Here is a 19854-nt window from a genome sequence, read left to right as displayed (position 1 = left end):
TTATTCTATTTATCACTAGCTGTCTAACCACAGCTTCTCCCGCATTATATCGAATTTTCTCGTGAGAATAAGATATTTTCTCGCAGTAAAATGTAGCCTATGTCCATCTCCAACATGTAAGCTATCTCTGTGCCCAATTTTATTTAAAACTGTTCAGCGGTTTAGACGTGAAAAGGTAACAGACAGACAGAATTACCTTCGAATTTATAATATTAGTATGAATTAATATGAATTTCTGCTATAAGGGGTACGCGAGTTTGAGTGCTTTCTTGAAGTGGTATGCAGGAAAAACTAATTGGGAACCACTGGCGTAGCCGATACAAATAAAGTAAAAAATTATCAGTTTCTCAGTTAATATTTACTGACAGAACAAAAGACGCAGAACACATGGTCAAGGTCAACATGGACATCACAGACAAGGTAGAAGAGACATCTTTTCACTTCACATTAATTAACCTTTCGAGTCAACAGCCATGCCAATCTTGGATTTGTATTATATCTTGACATTATTGTAAATATCGCATAGCTGATCCAAATTAAGTAAATTATTTGCCTGGATTATTTCTCAATTTTTACCAGCAGAACAAAAGACGTGGACTTCACAGACAAGGTAGAACGTGCCACGTACAGATTTTTAGTTACATCTGATGACATTATAATCAGTTAAACTGTATATAGTTTATGCAAAATAAAAAAATAATTTCAGACAATACAATAGCCACTATTATTTTTTTCAAAAACAGGAAATTTTCGTTAGTCATCAACAAAAATTCAACCCAGGCTGACATGCAACGGAAAGAAATTTCGACATAGATAGGTTAATTTCACTGAAAATGCATCGTGGATGACCTCGTGGACATGGCCGGCAAAGTCTGAATGATCGCGCTCAAAACCAGCGATACTGAAGAAGATTGGAGAATGAGAACAAGACCCGTTTGAACGTCAAAGTGATTCCGCTTAGTAGTGAGTCTCTGAGACATAGTCTTGTCCCAAATACAGCTTTGCCATTTTACTTGTTAAATTTAATACAAGAGGGAAGCATAACTGCCTACCTCTAGTCAAATTAATCAATTTCTAATATTTAATTATAGCCTTTACATAGTCCAAGAATTTAGCATATCATTTGGCTGTTTATGAGACATATCTTTTCAATTTTATTTTGTTTTCTGCAAATTGAATTTGCATTCCAGGTTGGTTCATTCCATACTAGAAGAAAAGATGATGATGATTCATGCTCTTTAACAATGTATATTGTATAAGTTTCTTTGAATAAATGTTATGCATAAAAGATTTGAGTATTTTTTTCGGCATGGAATGCACTATCATATTTTACATTAATTTATATGGGAAAAATTGTTTCGCTTAATGAGTGTTTTACATTATGAGTAAGATTTTGGAATGAATTATGCTTGTTAAGTGAGGTTCCACTGTAGTTGCAAACTTTTAACATATATATGTTACTGTGAAAGACCGAAATTAGAGAATGTCTATATTCTCCAGTAAATGTTGACACATACAAAATACGTTGGTGAAAGACCGAATATTTGGTTATATTATTATACATTCAAACAATCACCAGTGTATGTCGACAAGCACAGATAAGTTTTGGTGGAGGTCGAAACGACACCCGAGAAACCAATGTCAACAGAAAGGCGACAGTCTGTTGCCAAATTCTTCGCCCTTTCCTTCTGTTCAAATTGGCGATACCGTACAAATACAAGTCCCTGATGTTGACCGTGGCCATACAGATGCCCGAAATGTGTTGGCGGTTGTTGTTGGAATAGAAGACTCTGACTTTTATAAATTAACAAACAAAAATGGTACCCTCAAGCAGCTTTATACCTGTAATGAGTTCATAATTTGTAAAGAAAAGTTACTTTCCATAGATGATATTTCTTGAGAAGAAATATCACTGAGAGAAGCAGCTGCAGCTAATTCGAAAAGTGGAGGGCAAGGCTATACACACTGTCATTGCAAAAAGAAGTGTTCTACAAATAAATGCAGTTGTAAAAGTAAGGGACTTTTGTGCAATTCAAAGTGCCATAACAGTTTAAGTTGTTGCAATAAATAAGATTGTATAATGTTAATCACATAATTTATGTGTAAGTTTATTATTGTATTATTTTCATTAATGATTTAGAATGTACTGTTTAGGTTCAACAGTTTATTTACAAGTGCTGTTACTTAAGCTTTTTCCTATTTTGACATATTAAAAAGTTGCATTTTTGTCTTAATGTAATAAACATACTTTTATTCAACATTCACCATCAGTGCATGCTGAATGTCGACATTTGCCGGTGTAAGTGAGAAATAACGATATTTAGCAAATATTTTTTACATATACGAAACGACTGTGTGAATGCTGACATTCACCGGAGAATGTTGACATTCGCCAGATATCGGTCATTCACAGTAACATATAAAAAATTAACAAAAAAACAAATCTGTCTTTTCAGAAGTCCAAAGTTTAGTTATTTAATGTTTCTGAAACAACCTGCTCTCTAAAAATGCTCATTCTTTTCTGAACTGAATATATGCTGACATTGGAGTCAAGTTGCTTTGGAAAAATAAAATATATAAAATTCAGACTTCTTAAAAATGTTGTTTCTTTATTATTTCAGATGAGAATACATGCATTCTTTGGTGAAGTCTTAAGATCATTTAACACTTGTAAAGCAATTTATTTAACAAGCTTCAGTTAAAAATATATGTATGTACTATTATTAAGAAATTAATTTTCATAGAAGAAAACACACTCACATGTAACTCATCCAAATTAAATTCACCATATTCCCTTCTGCTTCCTTTTCCATTAATTAAAATCCCACAACCACTCATCATGATAGTACCTGAAGAATGGTTGAATACTATAGAATGATGAAAGTGAATTACATTATGTAATATGTAAATTGTTTTTAAAAAATATACTTAATTTTCATTTATAAAATTTTAAAATTTATTTTAAAAAATTAAACTGCAATTACCAGATCTCATATTGGTCATAGTAGCTGGAAAATCTAGATTATCAGGGTTGTGTGTAGTAATTCCCATTTCAATTGATCCAGACCATTTATTAACTAACTCATCAATTTGAATCTATAAATTATATGATTTTATTTATGTTAGAAGTTATAATTTAATTTTACAAATATGACTGTTTATATAATTTTATTAAGATAAATGTAATATGTAATAACAACAACTATAATAAAAATATTAAAAAAATTAATTAATTTACCTCAAATAATTCATTATCTATTAAAGGTCTGTGTGTCATCACTACTCCATTATTAAATTCGTCAACTGGCCTCTTTCTTTCTGCTGTTCGATTACTATTTGACAATTTAATCATAGAACCACAACGTTCATGAAATTTAAGTTTATCTGAATTCAAATTTCCTTGAGCATATGCAGCTGCTATATTTTCATTGCTTCTTTCATTGGCTAAAATATCTACAGAATAATTATATATTTCATAATCTAATATTAATTTTACACAAATCTATTCAATTTATTTATACTCACGTGCTTCTCGACTACTCAACACTGACACCTGGGCACATTTTCCATACATGTCAACTACAGCATACACTCTTGGATTAATATTTCCAGCTGCTATCCCTTGATCGATTCCGTTTACAAAAAAATGAAGTTCCCCATTACTTGTTCTCATCACGCCAACACGATCACCCTCTCCCAATTTATCTAAATCTTCACCATATTCTTCAACTAGAGATCTTCCATCCTGAAGAACAGATGTTCCTGACATCACCCATGAACTCTCTCTCAAGTTTGTTGCACTGGATGGGAAATCCAAAGCATTTGGATCAAGAGACGTAACACCTATTTCTATAGAACCACTCCAAGTTGGAACCTATAAATTAAAGAAAATTATTTTAATTATAATTTCCGTTTCTATCAGAGTTATTACAGATATTATTGAATAATTTTATTATAAACACCAATATTTTGAATTTGTGGTTGATTTTAATTGTAATTAGGAAGATATCTACAGAAAACGAATAATAATCAAATGATTTATTGATGTATATAAAAAATATTACGATATTTTAAAGCACTAAATTGTGTTTTGTTGCTGTTTTTTTTTTGTTTTTTTTTGTTTTGTTTTTTTTTTTGCTTTTTTCATTTTTAACCCTAAATTTCGTTAGAACGCTCAATCGCGTTAAGGAGCGTGGACATTGCACTTTAACCTCATTGTATCTAGAAAGGAATTTATGGACCCCCATTTTTATTACATTTTTGGATTATTTGAATAGAAAATAGCAAAGTTTTATCAAAATCAGCCTATCAAATTTTGAGAATGAACTCAATTCTATAAACCACATAGAAGAGGCTTCACTAATGCTCTGCTACATTTAATGTGTTATAATTACACTTATGAATTTCTGGAATTGATTCGGGGATATAAGATAGCCGTGGAACGTGCATTCCTTATAGCTGTACTAAAAAAGCAAAATCGACAATTTAATCTTCATTGAACCATACTAACTTGGACGTATGGAGTACTTTGATTAAGGATGGTAGACATTGATTTGTCCGAAATTTTACAGAAATAAAAACAAGTACCAATTGTTTAATTTGCCATCAGTAGTTTCTTCACATTTTTTTTCCATTTTCTGATTTTGTGTTTTCGTTCTTGCATTGCTCGAATTTTCTCTGCTGTTTTGCTTGAATTTGGGAGGAAAATTGACCCTGCTTCCCAGACTCGTACATCCATGTATTTGATGTTGGATGATTAAACACGATATCCCTAATGGAATAGTAGAGAATATCTGAGAACATAGTAATAAAAAAATCTCGAACATATTTGTCAACTAAAACTTACGATTTTGAGCTTATTTCTCCCAAAAACAGTTATAATTGATTTTCTAAAACGTTTCTTCTTAAAAGTCAGAGTGGGCAAACCAGTTTACAAAGTAAGCGAAATTGGGATTTTGATGGAAGAAATAAACATTATTCTGACCCCTTCAAAAGTCCTCCTGTATTTTTCCTTAGCATTGTGTTCCTTAGTTAAGATGTTCTTGAAAACCACTTTCAAGAACATCTTAACTAATCCTCGATCTAATATTATACACCCCATATGACAATCATATTGTTGGCTAAAAGCGGGGGAAAAGATCTCAAACAGGAAGACGAAAGAATTTAAAAATTTTTGTCAAATTCTAAAGACTTCTAACGAATCTGGCAGAGTGGCAAATCCTATAATTTAAGGGTTAACAAGAAAATATTCGTTTATGGTTATTCAGTTTTTGGAGAATGTACAAAACTAGAAAAAATCGTCACGNAAAATAAGCTTTTTTTTTCCCATATTCCTAGTTTGTTCCGACAAGCCAGCAAGGGCAACCAGATAATGTGGGATGACTCTATATATTTGGAATGACCGCCCATGAGTTGGATCACTCGGATAATTCGTTGTTGTAATGAATTATAGGATCGTATTCTAAGAATTTAATAAACTTTAAAAAACAGTTCACATTATTTTAACATTTTTGAAAAATAAAATCATTTAAAAGTGGTACAAAGATTATTTTAAAAATGATTTTGTATTTGTTAGAGCAGTCATTCTCAACTGGTATGCTGCAACATACTGGTTGAGAATCATTACTAAAGCAAGTTGAATATACTTATCAAACAGTATGCTACAGCACTGGTTTAGAACTAGATTTGAGCAATGTAACATTAATAACCTAAACTAACTAGATTAAAACAAACTAACTTAATAAGTGTTCACTGCATTAGAAACTATAACAGATAATTTACTTTCAATAAACAAATACTAAGACACATGACTATCTGTCCAGATTATAAATAATTACATAAATAATTTTATTTTAAAAAATTGTTCTCAAAATTTTCATTCACCAGACCAATTTTAACATCAGAAATAAAAATAAGTCTTTCACCAGTGTAGATTCATAGCCTTTATAAAAGTATACAGATCTGTATGATTAGAAGAAATGTTTATGTATATTTAATAGTATATTTCTTGTATTTGTAGCAGTTTTTAAGGATCAAAACCTAAAATGTGAGAACTATTAAACATACATTGTTCTGTCACAAACATCAAATTTCATTGTGAATATGAAGTCTAATAAAATGTAATTAAATGTTCAAGAAATTGACCACAGTTAATTGCTTCATCATAATTTTCTATTGAAATTTGTAATCATAAATTCATATTCCACTATAAGTAATTAATTTCAGCATTAATTAAATAAATAAATAAGTGAAACAAAAAATATATCTTTTAACTTCATCTTTCATTTAATGTTAAAAAAATCAAAGATAAAGATAATTTTTAAGAATATTTTCAGTAATAAATTTTAAATTTGTTATTATAACCAAATTTTATATTTATTTATTTATTTAAATTAAAANTAAATATTTTTAAATTTAAAATAATAATATTTATATTTAAACATTATTAAAAATTGCATGTAACGAGTGCAATACACTTTATTTGAAAATCTAGTTTTTAAAATAGCACAAAAATCTGATAATGCTTAAAGATATTGTCTGAAATTAATCAAAATGTAAAATTATTGAAGAAAATTATATTTTTTCAAGTGATCAATTTTGTATGACATAATATAGTATCGTGCAATAAGTAACTGAAAGACATTGAACTTATAATTATTTTAACTCACTCAGATTTTTGTAAATATCTTAAAATTTACAATTTTTGTTTTTGTATTTTACATATTTTAAACTTAAACCTTAACTCGATATTTTATTAAATGGTATGTTCGATAATTTAGATTTACATTCTGAAAAATCTGAAGCGCATTTAAAATTATTTTGTTTTAACAGAAAATACACAGAAGTTTCATTATAAATGTAATTTTATAAACAAGATTTCTTACTTTAAATTATCAATGTCAAGATTGATAATTTAAAAGATGGTGTAAACCTTATAACACAACATGCAAGAGATGCAAATTTTGAATAGTAGCATACCATATAAAAAATCACAACGTTCTTCTATTCCAAAATACAACATACAATTCAACAAAATCTAAAAAATTCAAAATATTGCATCCTCCAAGCTTCTTAATGCAATATTGAGTCTTTTTTTTTTCTTAAAATTTCTTATTAAATGTAACTTATAAGCATTAAACAATATTAAATGCATAATTTATGAGTGCAACAATCTATGATTTTTAAGTTATTAAATTATTATTAATTTTCTACTCAAACATTGTGGTAAGGAGAACTGTTTACAGGTAAAGATGATTTTATTGTGTCAATATGCACGAAGCACGTGTATCTCGATAGAGTTTACCTTTCTATCAATGCGAACTTCAAACAGTTGATTATCTTTTAAAGGTTCATTACTCATAACTAAACCATTATTGAACTCTTGATACGGATGATGTCTGAGTGCAGTGCGATTTTCGTTGCTTAACAATACCATACTTCCCGTTCTGGGATGAAACGTAAAGTAAGACATTATTCATAAGGATTTTTACTTATATTTAATATTATGATCGACGTTTTCTGACTGATCAAACATTATAACTGGAAAAAAATCTCCCCTTCTGCACTCCCGTTATTTCAATTTCTAAAGCCGATCGGTACCAGATGGCGCTTCCGACGTTAAATTTTATGGAAAGCATTTACTGTATTTTTCTTATCTCCATTTTAATTTTATTTATTATTTTTTGAGTATTAGATAACTTTTTTGATGTATTATTACTTTTCTATAGCTTATTTTTAATAATATCTTAATGTAAAAAATTAATGTATTATTTACATTTTGTCGTTACTTACTTTTGTAGCTAATACGTAATTATTAAAATATTAATAGTAATTCAGTAAAAAAAAAGTATTTTACGAGTTTTTCTTAATCTGTTCTCGCTGTATATAGGGAAGCCAGAAAAATTCTTGAGCATTTACCGGGCATTCAGGAAACAAGATGCTTTCGTGGCTGTCGACAGTGTCAAGAACATTATTGAACATGAAATGAATCATTAACAACAAACTCTTGTAATATACTTTTATCACTAATACTATCAATGTTTTTGCTATTTTTGTACATATAAGTATCTAAAAAGTAATCTTATAAAAGATAATGTCTTTAAGTCTAACCACATTGTTTGTATTGTAATATTTACGATCTTATTAAAATAATGGTACTTTCCATAACTCGAAGATTTTCTTGTCACTTCCTCTTCGAGTTATCGAGAGGTTACTGTGTTTTATATTAAAAAAAAGTTCGCATATCAAAAGAGAAGGAAGGTTTGCATCCAGAACCTCGTTATTTGTATATACCGTATAAGTGAATGCTAAAAGCCTTGATACACTAGGCGATTTTATTTTATTTATGTCGCCAGGTGACAGAAAAACATGTCTCCCGGTCAGTCGGAAAGCAGTTTTGGGGGATTCAAATCGCTTTGACTGAGACAAAAAGTCTCTCTGTCTCTCACTGTAACCAAATGAGCGTGCATAGATTTATCACGTGAGTACAGCTCTTGTTTACAACACAAATATAAAAATGGAGGATAGTCGTTCGTAGACGGTTGACAGGACACGAAGTTTAATTTCACTAATCTAATCGTACGAACCAATTTATAGCCAAACTATTAAAGAATATCACGAAAGGTACTGAAAAGAACATGCTTTCGCGCCATTTGCGAAAATTTAGGATTACCAGGTAAGAAATGTCGATCGAATAATGGAAAACTTGTCTCCTCGTGTACCCGAAATCGCCGAATGTCGATATGTTTTTTTTTTTTTTTTTTTTTTTTTTTTTTTTTTTTTTTTTTTTTTTTTTTTTTTTTTTTTTTTTTTTTTTTTTTTTTTTTTTTTTTTTTTTTTTTTTTTTTTTTTTTTTTTTTTTTTTTTTTTTTTTTTTTTTTTTTTTTTTTTTTTTTTTTTTTTTTTTTTTTTTTTTTTTTTTTTTTTTTTTTTTTTTTTTTTTTTTTTTTTTTTTTTTTTTTTTTTTTTTTTTTTTTTTTTTTTTTTTTTTTTTTTTTTTTTTTTTTTTTTTTTTTTTTTTTTTTTTTTTTTTTTTTTTTTTTTTTTTTTTTTTTTTTTTTTTTTTTTTTTTTTTTTTTTTTTTTTTTTTTTTTTTTTTTTTTTTTTTTTTTTTTTTTTTTTTTTTTTTTTTTTTTTTTTTTTTTTTTTTTTTTTTTTTTTTTTTTTTTTTTTTTTTTTTTTTTTTTTTTTTTTTTTTTTTTTTTTTTTTTTTTTTTTTTTTTTTTTTTTTTTTTTTTTTTTTTTTTTTTTTTTTTTTTTTTTTTTTTTTTTTTTTTTTTTTTTTTTTTTTTTTTTTTTTTTTTTTTTTTTTTTTTTTTTTTTTTTTTTTTTTTTTTTTTTTTTTTTTTTTTTTTTTTTTTTTTTTTTTTTTTTTTTTTTTTTTTTTTTTTTTTTTTTTTTTTTTTTTTTTTTTTTTTTTTTTTTTTTTTTTTTTTTTTTTTTTTTTTTTTTTTTTTTTTTTTTTTTTTTTTTTTTTTTTTTTTTTTTTTTTTTTTTTTTTTTTTTTTTTTTTTTTTTTTTTTTTTTTTTTTTTTTTTTTTTTTTTTTTTTTTTTTTTTTTTTTTTTTTTTTTTTTTTTTTTTTTTTTTTTTTTTTTTTTTTTTTTTTTTTTTTTTTTTTTTTTTTTTTTTTTTTTTTTTTTTTTTTTTTTTTTTTTTTTTTTTTTTTTTTTTTTTTTTTTTTTTTTTTTTTTTTTTTTTTTTTTTTTTTTTTTTTTTTTTTTTTTTTTTTTTTTTTTTTTTTTTTTTTTTTTTTTTTTTTTTTTTTTTTTTTTTTTTTTTTTTTTTTTTTTTTTTTTTTTTTTTTTTTTTTTTTTTTTTTTTTTTTTTTTTTTTTTTTTTTTTTTTTTTTTTTTTTTTTTTTTTTTTTTTTTTTTTTTTTTTTTTTTTTTTTTTTTTTTTTTTTTTTTTTTTTTTTTTTTTTTTTTTTTTTTTTTTTTTTTTTTTTTTTTTTTTTTTTTTTTTTTTTTTTTTTTTTTTTTTTTTTTTTTTTTTTTTTTTTTTTTTTTTTTTTTTTTTTTTTTTTTTTTTTTTTTTTTTTTTTTTTTTTTTTTTTTTTTTTTTTTTTTTTTTTTTTTTTTTTTTTTTTTTTTTTTTTTTTTTTTTTTTTTTTTTTTTTTTTTTTTTTTTTTTTTTTTTTTTTTTTTTTTTTTTTTTTTTTTTTTTTTTTTTTTTTTTTTTTTTTTTTTTTTTTTTTTTTTTTTTTTTTTTTTTTTTTTTTTTTTTTTTTTTTTTTTTTTTTTTTTTTTTTTTTTTTTTTTTTTTTTTTTTTTTTTTTTTTTTTTTTTTTTTTTTTTTTTTTTTTTTTTTTTTTTTTTTTTTTTTTTTTTTTTTTTTTTTTTTTTTTTTTTTTTTTTTTTTTTTTTTTTTTTTTTTTTTTTTTTTTTTTTTTTTTTTTTTTTTTTTTTTTTTTTTTTTTTTTTTTTTTTTTTTTTTTTTTTTTTTTTTTTTTTTTTTTTTTTTTTTTTTTTTTTTTTTTTTTTTTTTTTTTTTTTTTTTTTTTTTTTTTTTTTTTTTTTTTTTTTTTTTTTTTTTTTTTTTTTTTTTTTTTTTTTTTTTTTTTTTTTTTTTTTTTTTTTTTTTTTTTTTTTTTTTTTTTTTTTTTTTTTTTTTTTTTTTTTTTTTTTTTTTTTTTTTTTTTTTTTTTTTTTTTTTTTTTTTTTTTTTTTTTTTTTTTTTTTTTTTTTTTTTTTTTTTTTTTTTTTTTTTTTTTTTTTTTTTTTTTTTTTTTTTTTTTTTTTTTTTTTTTTTTTTTTTTTTTTTTTTTTTTTTTTTTTTTTTTTTTTTTTTTTTTTTTTTTTTTTTTTTTTTTTTTTTTTTTTTTTTTTTTTTTTTTTTTTTTTTTTTTTTTTTTTTTTTTTTTTTTTTTTTTTTTTTTTTTTTTTTTTTTTTTTTTTTTTTTTTTTTTTTTTTTTTTTTTTTTTTTTTTTTTTTTTTTTTTTTTTTTTTTTTTTTTTTTTTTTTTTTTTTTTTTTTTTTTTTTTTTTTTTTTTTTTTTTTTTTTTTTTTTTTTTTTTTTTTTTTTTTTTTTTTTTTTTTTTTTTTTTTTTTTTTTTTTTTTTTTTTTTTTTTTTTTTTTTTTTTTTTTTTTTTTTTTTTTTTTTTTTTTTTTTTTTTTTTTTTTTTTTTTTTTTTTTTTTTTTTTTTTTTTTTTTTTTTTTTTTTTTTTTTTTTTTTTTTTTTTTTTTTTTTTTTTTTTTTTTTTTTTTTTTTTTTTTTTTTTTTTTTTTTTTTTTTTTTTTTTTTTTTTTTTTTTTTTTTTTTTTTTTTTTTTTTTTTTTTTTTTTTTTTTTTTTTTTTTTTTTTTTTTTTTTTTTTTTTTTTTTTTTTTTTTTTTTTTTTTTTTTTTTTTTTTTTTTTTTTTTTTTTTTTTTTTTTTTTTTTTTTTTTTTTTTTTTTTTTNCTATGACGTCCCTGTCTACCGCGTCAGGTACCGACCAGTCGATGAACAAGGCATAGTCTCTTTAAACCCTGTAGTGCCAATAGGCGGGGCAGGGTAAAGAGTTCCTTATGAGACATCCCCCTTTATATTTGATATGTGCTCGATTACACAGTAGTTCAAGTATCCGACGCTATCCGCACTTCCCCTAAGTTTCTTTCGGTTAATCGTCATTCATCTGAGGTATATGTGGATTTTTCCTCATTGTTACTGGTGAGTAGACATGTTATAAACTTCGCAACATCAAAACGTCTTTGAAGATATCTTGATCTTGATTTTAGAACATCAACAACGAAGTTACAATTGAAAGGATTAATATCTATTTTTTGATAGCCGAATCCGAATTTTTGACGTTTCACTACATTTGTATTTGCGTATATCAGCTACGTCTTCCTTGTTTCGTTTTGGTATCAAGAAGTTATAGTCAGCCTACTTACTATGTATAGTACATGTTAAATGATATTTGGTATAAATCTCTTTATATTGATATTTAATTAGCGGAACACAAATACAGTATAATGAGCAGTAACTAACAAAATTACATCCAAGCTATGATAAAAGGATGGAAAGTGGCTAGAAGTGAGTTCTTATAAATTTACGTCAATTCTTATATTCATAATAGGATTTGATTCCAGTTATTTCAATTACTTTGAGTCGATTAATTATACGTGATGAGAGACACTAGTTATTTACCATAGAGTAAATTTAATATTCTAATGCAAAAACATAAAAAATGTATTAAAATAAACGACATTGCTACATACAACAGCTTTAAAAATTGTCAAAACAATGAATAGAAAGGTGAAATTCGCAGTGACATTCAGATTATCTTTAGTTATTAGGTTTTGGCATAAATCCCAAGTTTTTCTAACACGTAGACCTAATTTGAGTGTTAAAAATCGATATTGTTTTAGATCGTCGATAAAGATATGCCTTAGAGATAAAGAGATAATGACAAAGGATTTATCGAAAAAGTGAAACAACCGCACCTACCCAAAATACTTTTTTCAAATTATACATATTTTCACGTGCACTATATGATAACGTCATATTTAAGAAAACTTATTGCAAAGTTGAAGAGATAACGTCAAACTGAATTATAATTGTGTTAAACCCCAATCAGTAGACAGATAAAAAAGAAAAAAGGTATTAATTATTTCAATGGTGTCACCTGATAGCAGTATCTACTAGTGAGCATAAAAATAACGGTAGAAATTTTAAAAGACCTGTATTTTGATCAGTGAAAAATATACTTTTTTAATAAACGTTTTCAACAGGTCATCGTTACGTATATTCAATTCTCTGGAACGTTTTTATGATGGTTACAATATACAGAATTATATCGACAGAGTGCGCATTACTTATTAGATTTTACTGCGCTATTTTTGATCATATATTTCCAGACCGATGATAATATTGTGGCATCTTTGTAATTCAAATATTTGCCAGTAAGGCTAGATTTATATATTTCAAACGTTTCTAAAGTCATTGCTAAAGACGGTGAGTGCACCCGTTTAACAATTCTAGCCTCATTCCATTCAACCACCTGAAAATACCTGACGATGACCTGTTGATCAGGTTGAAAACGTTTGTTAAAGCAATAAATGTTGGTTTTCAGAGATATAAGGTGTATGTGACATAGTATTTAAGGAATCTGAGTGTATATAGAAGTTTATAGATATCTGTTGCATCTGCAGAACGATCATTTTCAAAGTTAGAATTGATCAAGAATTAACTTCGATCAACGAGGTATCAATAGAGATTTCCTTTATTTTCGATCTTGTCCGTTGAAAGGGATATTTTTGCAGAACTGGACTTTCTATAACTGATAAATTTGGCGCTGCTAAAAATAAACAGCAGTTTTGTAGGTAAATTTCCGTATACCTGTTGAATTTTTCAATACATTGTAAATCTATTTTAACGTTTTTATTACTTTATTGTATGTTTTACTTTCTGTTTTTATATTAAACATGGAGGCAGCCAATGATGAAGAATGAAATCCGACGTATTCGAAGTGGCCTGTCCTTCACTAACGTCAACCAATCATAAAATTTTCTAAGGCTTCGTTTCACTGTCATACTCTAGAACGGCAGGCTGACCCTTTACTACTTCAGTTGTTTATTAAAATACTGTTTCAAAGTGTAATTCCGAAATATCGATAAAATTGCTAATTTGAACAAATTGTAATAAATCTTGTAAATACAGTGAAACCTAACTTATCTATAACCTAAAACAGTGAAATCCTAACTTATCTATAAAGAAAAGTTCTGGCCATTACCACTTCATTCCGTTATCTATAACGGAATGAAGTGGTAATGGCCAGAACTTTTCTTTTAGCCAGGTTTCCATTTTGTAGAGAGTCTGTTTTAAGCAGGTTTGCTGTATCTTAAAAAATACTGTATTTTATGATGGCGCCCCGATTTACGGGCAAAGATAGTGCTTCTCCAATACTTAATCATTTATTAGTCCTAAATATTTATCGAATAGGAGAAATTTTTGGACTTTTTCCTGAAAGAAATCATGACTTTTGAGTAAAATATCTATTGACTTTTTGAGAAAGATTATTTTGATTTGCCTAAAAAGGCATCATATTGGGGTTAAAACCATTTTAATCACTTCTAAGACAATTATTTGTATAAATAAAGCGTTTCTTCCCAGATATATTTTAATTTTAAAAGTAATATAGATTCAAATATAAGATAAATTCAATTACAAGCATCCGACCAAGTAAAATAAATAATTCCGAATCACCAGATATGGATGGAATAATCAAATAAATCTCTAAAAATATCCAAAATTTAGCCATTAGGATAATCTATCGGCCATCTGGACTATCAAATGCCGCGTGGAGAACGAAAATAGACTTTGTGAATGGCCGTTTTCCTTTCTGAATAGCTTATAACTTTCCTACATTTTGGACTTTTAAAATTTCCTAATTTAGAGAAAAAATTGAATAGAAAATAATTCGATTTTCATCAAATTTGATATAAATTGCTTGATCTATGAAATATTTTTCAGGCTTTGCAAAATAGCCTATTCTTTGTTTGCTTGAAGAAAAAGATTAAACTTACGAGTTAGTTCCCAAGGATAAAGTACGTAGCAAATTTTCAAAGGAAGTAAAACAGATACAGTACTATCATTTTCTATTGTTAATTTGTTTCCTTCTCTTGAAAAGCAGAGCAACCTTGCTACGGTTATTACAAGCTTATAAATTACGTTACGTTACGTTACTATAAACTTAAGCTAAAGGTAAAGTAACTTAGTTTACAGCACAAAAGTTTATACGCGTAACGTACCAAATCTACGTTTAAATTTATTTTAATATGGTAATGTAAGATAAATTGTGCGCACTACCTAAACCTCACTTTGTACAAATACAGAAATTTCTTGTAAACATCCATAGACACGTTACGCTCCTTCTACGGATACTTATACGTTTTAATACGTAACAAATGACCGAAGCATCGAAAACTTATTTAATTAAACCTGTCTAAAAGTAAGAAAGTAAACGATTCTATTTAAATTATGGAACTTTCGATGCACTTTATAGGTTAAGATTTAAATCACCTTTTCTTCTAAGAACAAAATTGTCTCTAAAGAGGATGAATAATGATTTTATTCCCAAAAAAGCAATACATTTAATATTCTGATGTACTTTATTTTTATATGATGAAAACCTGTCAATTAAGATAGCTCCGAGTGACAAATCGTGCAAAACTATTCAAATCTAAATTACGATAAATGATTAATTTTCTACATTTTGTCATTTTCTTCTTCTCGAATTTCCTGTCGATCGCATAATTGCACTTGGATAGTAATTTCTGGGTCAAGTATCTAGACCATATCTACTAAAGCTTGCTTCTGTCGTTTCACGCTTTTATGAATTAACCAATGATAAAAAAGAAAACAAACCCTCCACTACAAAATTCTCAGTCGAACCGTTCAGATAATCCACGAATTTTTGTGGATCTTTGCAGATTTTTTCACTCGGGATGCTGCATCACTTCCATTGATGCTAATATAAATTATCCAATGGTGAATGTGAGTATCTTAAATATAATAATTTCATAAATAAAATTATAGTTTGATATTCTTTAAGGAAGTTATGTTATTTTAACCGTAAATATTTGTAAAATTTACAAATTTTTATAAGATAGTTACATATTTATTTTTTTTATTTACTGGTTGATTTTTATAGACGTGTATTTTTTTATGTTTACGAGACAATTTGATAACAATAGGAAGCGATTTATATCTACGTTGTTATCAATGTTTTCTTAATAACTTAATGTAAAATAATAAATAAAATTATAAGGATCTTGACAATAAAATTTCGTATTTATTGCATTATTCTGTCATTCTTGCTTCATGAATCACGTAAACCACGTTTTAATTTCTTAGATTGTTACGATAGGAGCTCTTGTATGCTCTTGTATACAAAGAATTATATTGTTAACATTCTTTATCTTTGTGGATTTATAAATCTCCACCCTCTAAAAATTCAATTTTTTAAAATATTTTAGAAGGTTACTTGACTTAAAACTGATACTGAACCTGATAAATTCTAAAAGTTCATGCATTTATTTTTAAAATAAATGTCCACAATATCCGGAATTTTTAGAAAACTCCTGTATTAATATAGTTATTTTATACTCGAGTTAATATTCTTTATGTTTATAATATATAAAAGGATGTAAGCGTTAGTTACGCTTCTTTGAAAATGCATAATGGAAGGAGGATCTACGCGATATTTATATCAAAAATCCTGTAGAATTTGTATAACTTTCACGTTAAAACATGGAAAGAAGACAAAAAAGTGCGTGGAAAAGACAATTCTTCGTTATAGAGCATGAAGAATTTAACTAATTAGAAAGTGTTTTCATCACGGTATTGATCACAGTCGACCTGACATAATTGCCACTGTTCTACATAAATGATTATTTCTGCTCTTTGCAGTAATTAAGGGATGCAAAGGTCAAAGATGCATTAATAGGTCAATGACTATTTAATTTTCATTAATGCTTTTTAAGGACGAACACGTGCTTTTTCTGAATGACGTACCGCTGATACGCTTAACAAATAACTATAATTATTCAATTTCAAGATCTTACTCACTCCTTTGATTTTTTCTGATCATAAATTCTGTGTTTTACTACATCAGAAGTGTAATATTTTGCACGTAACAACTTTAATATGCAGACCCTATATAGATATGAATGCGCGTTAAAGATACTTTTTAATTCAACAAGAGAATACGCAAAACACAGAGTGGCCCAAAAGTCAATTAACCAATGTAAACATTAAATTAATTAATTAATCGTGTCTTTATCAATTCTGTATAAGAATAACTCATTGTACTAAACTCATTTTATGCTTCTTATTCACAAATTTGTCCGGAACATACAAAATACGTTGTGGATTTCGAATGTATTTCATAACTGAGATTCCACAAAATAATAATAAACTACTGTTTCCTAGTAATAACTAATAATAAACTACTGTTTCCTATTTCCTAGAATGGTTTATTAGAAAAGACATCCAAGTAATGCATGTACAGCACTTCACACATCCATGTGATGAAGTGCACTTCTCACTTCTCCAAAGTATTTCTCAAGAACGTCATTAATATTTTCGTACAAAATTAATTAATTATAACGATCGTTTCGTACGTGGAAAGTTACATTTTCTCGTCATTAATCACACGTCTTTGAGTAAGGAACAAGTTAAATGTGTGAAAAAAATGCCAATTTGGTCGGAGAGAAGAGAATGTTATTACCTCGTTACGACTTCGTTTCTTTGGTAATCGTGCTTAGTAGAACGTGCTAACATATCAATTATGGACCGTATCTGACATATTCTGTTCGATCGTCACAATTTTTATCGTCTTTGATCTTGACTGGGGGAAAAATATGTCGAGTGAACTGGAGCGTGTCTTCGACCTTCCACACTCTTCGCCAATTCGAACGAGATGCCCGCTTCTCGAGCTCCGATCGACACCCTTTATACATTCTCGAGTCAATCGAAAGTTTGTTGTCGTCTCGTACACTTAAATATCCTACAATTGATTGGTGGTGCCATTATATTATTAGAGTTTCACATGCTTAAAGGTAAGTCTCGTGTTTTAAGTAGTTAATCGAGTGTTTGTGACGGATATTGTGAACTTAGGCTATAGCCAAATATCATTTTATAAATTCTACATTACGGGTTAATCAAATAACTTTTCACTTCTGTGAATTAGAAAGCCGTAATTATTTGTTTTGTACTGTACGTGTCACACATTTTATGAATAAATAAAGTAGATTTAGATAATTACAGATCGTCTCAGCGTACAACTAGTAAACTAAAATAGCAAATTAGTATATATTTTACTTAATATATAACAACTTACTAAGGTTTTTCTTATAATAAGCATCTAACGCAAATCTATTCACTCACAAGTATACAAATAAGTACTCCGAACGACAAATAAAACTATTCTATTGTTAAGCTACTGAAATTACCATCAATATATTAAGAATTAAATATAAAATAATATTTTTAACTCCCAGAATTAATTTTTTTATGTTGTAGGGCTTATGTATTCTTTACAAATAGGCCTACTGTGTATATATAATACAGGCATACGGCGGATGTAAAGAAAATCATAGCCTTTTTCAGTTTTTAGTATAGAATATAGACTATATAAAAGCCTAAAAATATATTTACACCATCATTTATTAAGTAGACAATAGCTCTAGGCTTATAAACGATACAAAAGTAAAAATAATAAATAAATAAAACCTGCATAAACCTCGTAAGAGCAAGCCATAAACATAAAATAAAGATAATTGAAAAGCACCGTATTAGCGATACGCTTTAAAGAAAGGCACAGTACACCTGTACTCTTAACTATTGATAGTCGCCGATATTACCACCCCTTGCTAGTAGTTTATTATACATACAGGTAATTAATATCCATATCTCCTATTCAATGTATCGTTTCTCGTTTCGATTTTTTTACTTTTATGCAATTAAAACTTTTTACACCTTCCGAAAGAAGGCTCTTTTGTTTGTCTTCCCCGCAGATACTGGGACAATTGTGATGTTGTACCGGAAGTGGAACTATATTAAATATTTTTTCCTTACTTTATCAAAGTTGGGATCACTGAATGGGTGAGCGGTTACGGTGATCGTGTGAAAAAACTTCGAAGATCTCTACATTTTCCGTCTCTGCTATGCTCCTACACAAAACGAGAGGAGGTTTTTTTCAGAATCGAGTGAAAAAAAATTCGAATATTCGTGTTATAATAAACTAGAGAGAGCCAACTACTCGGTTACGGTTAAGTACTATTAAAATTAATTTTATTTATTTAAAAAAAAAGCATTAACTCATTCGGAAAAACGCAAAAAACTCGAGTCAATGTCGCAACTCATTGTATTTTCTCATTGTGTATAGCATTATGAACTGATTTCTTGTGTTATTCCACTGACCTAAAACTAAATTCTGTCGGATTTATCCTCCTCTAGTCAGACTTTATTACTCTCAATCCGTTTAAGTTCCACTCCGTGAATCCAATTATTCGTCGGACGAAAAATTTCGTAACGCTCGAAATCATTTGAGGGATTTTTAGATGAAGGGAAAAAATTATACAGAAATTAATTAAAATTTATTACGGGAAGATCAATTATGACCAGATATTATTCTAATTACAGTAAATTTTCTAATTCCAACCAATGAATCTTCACGGTTTTGCGCTTAATTGCTATTTTAAAACAGTGTTTTTTTACGTTAAAAAATCGCAATTAACTTGGAATTTAACTATAATTAAGTTTTCAGAGAGTGAAGTTTATTACTCTTTTAGTTGCTTGTATTTTTAAATCATTTAAAGTTACAAAATATTTATTTCTAAATTTTTTACTGTTGTTTTAGAATTTTAAAATTAGGGTTATTTATTAAAATTATGAATTTTTTAGATTGTAGCTGCTGAATTTTATAGTTTTTCCCTTTTTAGTTATTTGTCTGCAATTTATGAGTTTTGGAGTTTTTAGAATTTGAATTTGTTATAAATTTAAAGTATTTTTAGATAATTTTCTAGAATTTTACAACAACTTTTTATATTATTTTTTAAAAGTTTAGCCTATTTTAGAATAATTCTCAAAATTTTATGCTATTTTTAGATTATTTGTCTGAGTTTTATACATGTTTTTAAATTAATTTTTTTAGAATCTGGGCTTTTTACGTAATTTAATTAAATTTTACGATATTTTTAGATAATTATATGGAATTTTATATGAATTTTTTACATTATTTATTAAAATTTTATATATCTTTTGTGTTTTTGTGGAATTATTTGTTAGAATTGGTTAGATTATTTATTAGAATTTTTTAAATTTATAGCATTAATTTAAAATAATGTTTTTAATATAATTTTTTCTACG

At 25.8% G+C, this 19854-nt stretch overlaps 2 protein-coding genes across 4 annotated transcripts in view; one reads left to right on the top strand and one right to left on the bottom strand.

The window, feature by feature from the left end:
• The window catches only part of LOC111618426 (neuralized-like protein 4), a 65237-nt gene extending 57645 nt beyond the window's left edge, over positions 1-7592 (bottom strand). Inside the window, exons 1-5 of one of the 2 annotated variants that reach the window (XM_023359964.1) lie at positions 7304-7592; positions 3526-3874; positions 3239-3453; positions 2985-3096; positions 2761-2867 (exon numbers count right to left, since the gene is read on the bottom strand). In XM_023359964.1, the coding sequence (XP_023215732.1) occupies positions 2761-2867; positions 2985-3096; positions 3239-3453; positions 3526-3874; positions 7304-7471 (951 nt within the window). In that variant the 5' untranslated portion in view covers positions 7472-7592. The remainder of the gene's footprint in view (positions 1-2760; positions 2868-2984; positions 3097-3238; positions 3454-3525; positions 3875-7303) is intronic. The other variant, XM_023359965.1, reaches the window with a different exon arrangement.
• A 9519-nt stretch (positions 7593-17111) lies between these two features.
• The window catches only part of LOC111618423 (espin-like), a 16047-nt gene continuing 13304 nt past the window's right edge, over positions 17112-19854 (top strand). For both annotated transcript variants that reach the window (XM_023359960.1, XM_023359961.1), the window contains exon 1: positions 17112-17543. The gene's annotated coding sequence lies outside the window, so the exon portion shown is untranslated. The remainder of the gene's footprint in view (positions 17544-19854) is intronic.

This window comes from Centruroides sculpturatus, unplaced genomic scaffold (assembly GCF_000671375.1).
Source record: "Centruroides sculpturatus isolate CEXI.00-Female unplaced genomic scaffold, Cexi_2.0 scaffold10, whole genome shotgun sequence".
In the NCBI taxonomy this organism is placed as follows: domain Eukaryota; kingdom Metazoa; phylum Arthropoda; class Arachnida; order Scorpiones; family Buthidae; genus Centruroides; species Centruroides sculpturatus.
Note: the sequence above shows the minus strand (reverse complement) of the source record. Positions and strands in the feature narration are given on the sequence as shown.